At 47.8% G+C, this 4,404-nt stretch overlaps 1 protein-coding gene across 1 annotated transcript in view; it reads right to left on the bottom strand.

Annotated features, from left to right (window-relative positions):
* The window catches only part of DPP6 (dipeptidyl peptidase like 6), a 510,008-nt gene that overhangs the window by 27,282 nt on the left and 478,322 nt on the right, over positions 1-4,404 (bottom strand). Inside the window, exon 17 of the mRNA XM_006143805.1 lies at positions 876-923. Coding sequence (XP_006143867.1) covers positions 876-923 — 48 coding nt within the window. The remainder of the gene's footprint in view (positions 1-875; positions 924-4,404) is intronic.

Raw genomic sequence — 4,404 nt, 5'->3', positions numbered from 1 at the left:
GGGAAGTGGGGGAAATGGGGGTTGAATCCCAGCCGGCCCCCCTGCCGCTGCCTCCTGACTGGCCTGGACCACGGGTGCGCCCCACTGTGCCCTGCGTGCTCAGTTTGGCCCTGGAACTGGACCTGGGCCTCCTGCTAACTTTTTAAAAGAGGTTACTTATGTATGTATGTATTCATTCATTCATTCATTCATTCATTCGGAAGAAGAAACAAGAGAGAGAGCCACCTGTGGCGTGTCTGCACCGTGACCCACTCCGAGTCTCCGCCAGCTCAGTTATTAGGGCACACGCACCAGGCGTGCTCAGGAGTGCTCTGGGATGTGACCCCAGGACCTTTCCATGTGAGTCCAGCTCTGTTACTGAGCACCACTGCCCGGCCCCTCCTCGGAAAATCCTCACCTAAATTCTTCCAAAGCGTTGTACCCAACCCTGGGCACACAGAACCTTGTCTCTGCAGATAAAATGAACACCTGTGCCCAGGGAACGTTTCTCAGCTAAGACACTGGTCTGCTTCACTCCCGTTCACACAGGAGCCTGGAGAACTCTGAAGGCTTCCTCCTCCTTTTAAGCGTAAGCGTCAAAAGGTATTCTCAACAAGTAATCACGAGGCTAACACTTCGGCTCGGTCCCTGACAGCGGCCCCCAAAGAAGCTCCGTTCTGAGCATTTCAGACGCCGGCCGGGTGCCCCACATGTGTGGGCACCTGGTGGGGGCTCTCCAGCCTTTCCTTTCCAGGCACCCCTCCATGCTGGCACCCACGGAGGCCACTCTGAGCTGTAGCACATGGCTCTGAGCAGGAAAGTGGGCAGGACGGTCCCCCTAACCCAGTCCTGCTCCTTCTCTCCCGACTCAGGAAGACTGAACGAAAGGCACTTACTTTTCTTATCTGTGGTGTTGTGCACAGTCACGGTCGGAACGCCAGGGCCTGTATTGGGGAGAAAAGAGAAGACAGAAAAGAGACGAGGCTGTTAGTTTAGCTGAGGACAGACACACTTTCCTTCTGACACATGGCTTTGTGGATTCTGGAGAACCAGATCTCAAGGAATGGAAACCAAAGAATGATGGCCAGGCCAGGCCCTGGGCTGTTCAGGACAGGGCGAACTCCACACCCATGTTAACTACAATGAGCCTGACTCGGAGCACACACTTCCACATTATTACAGAGATAACAACATTTTACGAAGCATCGCATTTGGTTTTTACCCTGATAACCTCGATGCTACCATCCAGACACAAATCCCGTGAGCTTCCTTGCATTCTGATAAATTACTCTAGCCTTGGTACTAAGCTGATCAGCTTTCTATATACTTTTTTAAAGACAGAGAGGCAACCAGCAGTTAGTGTAATAGCTATGTTGCTAAATTCCTATGTAGTCGACCATGGTTCGAGTCCCAGACCCGGTGGCTTAAACTCATGCCAGCCGCATGTGCGTGTGTGCCCAAGATCCTGAGAGGAGAATGGAGAAGGGATTGTAGTGTGACCATACCCCCGGGGGATGATTTCTCGCTTTCTGTCTCTCTGTCTCTCTCTGTCTTTCTGGCAAGCGTACATACCTATAGCAAAAACAACAACAACAAAAACAAACTCTAAAAAAAAAAAAGGACAGCGAGACAGGGAGACAGAAAGCAAGAAATCGCTCTCTGGTGATGGCCATGCACAGTCCTTTCTCCTCCATTCTCATCCCAGGATCTTGGCCACACATGTACACATGCCTGGTGTGATTTTGGAGCCACCATGTCTGCGATTTGAACCCTATTCGGCCATGTGGGAGTCCAGTGACATAACTGCTATGCCATCTGCTGGTTCCAGCTAGGTCAGCTTTCTTTTTCTTTTCTTTTTTTCTTTTTTTTTAGAGGTTTTTGCTATAGGGTGCGTGCGCTTGCCAGCCAGACAGAGAGAGACATAGAGATAGAAAGCGAGAAATCACCCCCCAGGGGCGTGGCCACGTCACAATCCCTTCTTCTCCATTCTCCTCTCAGGATCCTGGGCACACACGCACACACGCCCGGCGTGAGTTCTAAGACACCGGGTCCGGGACGCAAACTGCGGTCGACTACGTGGGAATCCAGCAACATAGCCATTACGCTAACTGCTGGTTCCCTAGGTCAGCTTTCTAAAAGACACATTAAGGGTGGCTCCTCCAGTAAGGAAGTCCCTCAGTCCTCTGGTCTTTTACAATACTTGTGAAAACCTAGTAGTGTAACAGGAGTATTTTGAGAATGTTACACTATGTGTTGGTTTCCTCTTGAGTCCCTTTAGCTTATAGCTTCAGCTCCAGGGCTGCTGCAGGGTTGAGAGGTGAGAAAGAAGGTACAACTTAGGACAAAGTGGCCCCCACTCAGCCTACCTATTTCCTTTAGCAAAAGGGGAAGGCAGGCCTGGTTACTCTTCTGAACCTGGCTCTGCCACTCTCCTCTGCTGTCACCCTGTTCCTGCCAGCAGCTGGCCTTGCAGAGCCTGAGGTGTCCACATGCTCCCCACCAGCCTCTGGTGCTCTCTACCAGGAATGCTCTGCCTTCAGACAAGCATGGCTTGACTTTCTTGACACTTAAGTATCAGCTTAAATCCCTTCTCCAACCACACAATTTAGAAGATTCCATTGCAACCATTCAACCAGCCTCGCCCCTCACCTGGCTTTCTTCCCTTCATAGAGCTCATTACTGCACACACGATGCCAAGACCTAGACCTGGCACAGAGAGGATGCAGAAACGCGAAGGGGTCTTCTACATTGAGAGCAGGGGTGGGCAGGGTTGACCATGGCATAGTCCTCCAGAGCCTGACTAAGCTGAGAGGCACAGACTGTGGGGCATGCCAGCAGTGGACATCAGAGCAGACCCCATCCACTGCCCAGAGTCTAGAGCAAGCCCTTCCAGTCCACGGAGAAGGGTCCTTTCTCCCATACGGTGCCCCCTCCCCGTTTGTCCATACGTAAGGTTGCTGGTAAAATGCACAATGCCTATTTACATGTCAATCTGAGATAAATGACGCATATTTTCCGACTGTACACATGCCCATGGCAGTACTTCCTGCATACTGCTAGAAAGAATCCGTAGTTGACTGATGTTCGAATACAGTTGTGCACCTGCATCTTTGTGTGCTGCGTTTGCCTAGACACCCCACTTCACCCTACCCCCCTGATCTGAGCGTCTGCGTGTTCACACCTAAAGAGACAGCATTTACCAAGAAATTTAGACACTGGCTGCAGCTTTAAATTATTGAATCAAACTAAGTCTCCTGGCTCTGAGATCGCTTGCCCCCAGGGGAAGCCGGCAGAAGAGCAGTCCAGTTACAGAGACGCGAGGCGCTCACATCTGTTTTCTCTGCGCCTTTCAGGGTGTGCGAACCCACAGGCAGAGCATGCCCTATGTCCTTATTAATAATGCAAATGATGGTTATTTATTTAGTACCTACTATGTAAAAGGCACTTTGCTAGATGTTCTCTATGAATAATTTCTAATCCAATCCTTACGGCAGTTCTGTAAAGTAGATAGTTATAATCGTATTTTACAGATGAAGACACACCAGTGTAGAGAGATTTGAGTCCTTTCTTTTACTCATACAAGAAAGTGGCTGAGCTCGGATTAATCTCTTTTCATTAAAAAGTATTTAAATTTTACTTACTATTATTTTTAAAATTTGCTATGGATACATGTGCTCACCAGAGAGAGAGAGAGAGAGAGAGAGAAACAGAGAGAGCGAGATACAGAGAGGAAAAGTGAGAAAGTAAGCCTCCAGTCCACCAGCTGGGAGGTCTAGCACCTTAAATCACCGTGTCACCTGCTGGCTCAGACCCTTTTCATTTTAAAATTCATGAGTAATACATGTTTCTAGGAAGATAACAAAGTGACAGGTAACAGTCCCATTTCATTCCTAGGAGTAACATACATTGCTTTGTTTTCTTTTGTTTTGTTTTATTTTATTTTATTTTTTAGAGAGATTTTTGTTATAGGCTGTGTTCACTTGCTAGAGAGACAGAGGGCGACAGAGAGACAGAAAATGAGAAATCACCCTACCCCCCAGGGGAGATGGCCACACCACAATACCTTTTCTTTCACTCTCCTCTTGGGATTTTAGGCATGTACACACAGCACTCAGAGTGAGTTTCAAGCTACTGGGTTCAGGACTCAAACTGTGGTCAGCCATGTGGGAGCCCAGCAACATAACCATTATACCATATGCTGGTCCCAGTTTTTAATATGTCCTAAAATATTTTTAATATGTTCTAAAAGATTTGCTGGAATTTAAGTGGTCATATTTACACATGAACATAGAGATGAAAATGATGTAAAATACTTACATGTACATTTGTAAGCTTTATCATAGCTTAACATTATATGATATTGCCCTAGTTAGTTGTTTTTTTTTTTTTTTTTTTAGAGATTTTCACTGTAGGGGGCGTGCGCCC

This window comes from Tupaia chinensis, unplaced genomic scaffold, assembly GCF_000334495.1.
Source record: "Tupaia chinensis unplaced genomic scaffold, TupChi_1.0 Scaffold000110_1, whole genome shotgun sequence".
NCBI classification, from domain to species: Eukaryota; Metazoa; Chordata; class Mammalia; order Scandentia; family Tupaiidae; genus Tupaia; species Tupaia belangeri.
This window is presented reverse-complemented; position numbering and strand designations above follow the sequence as displayed.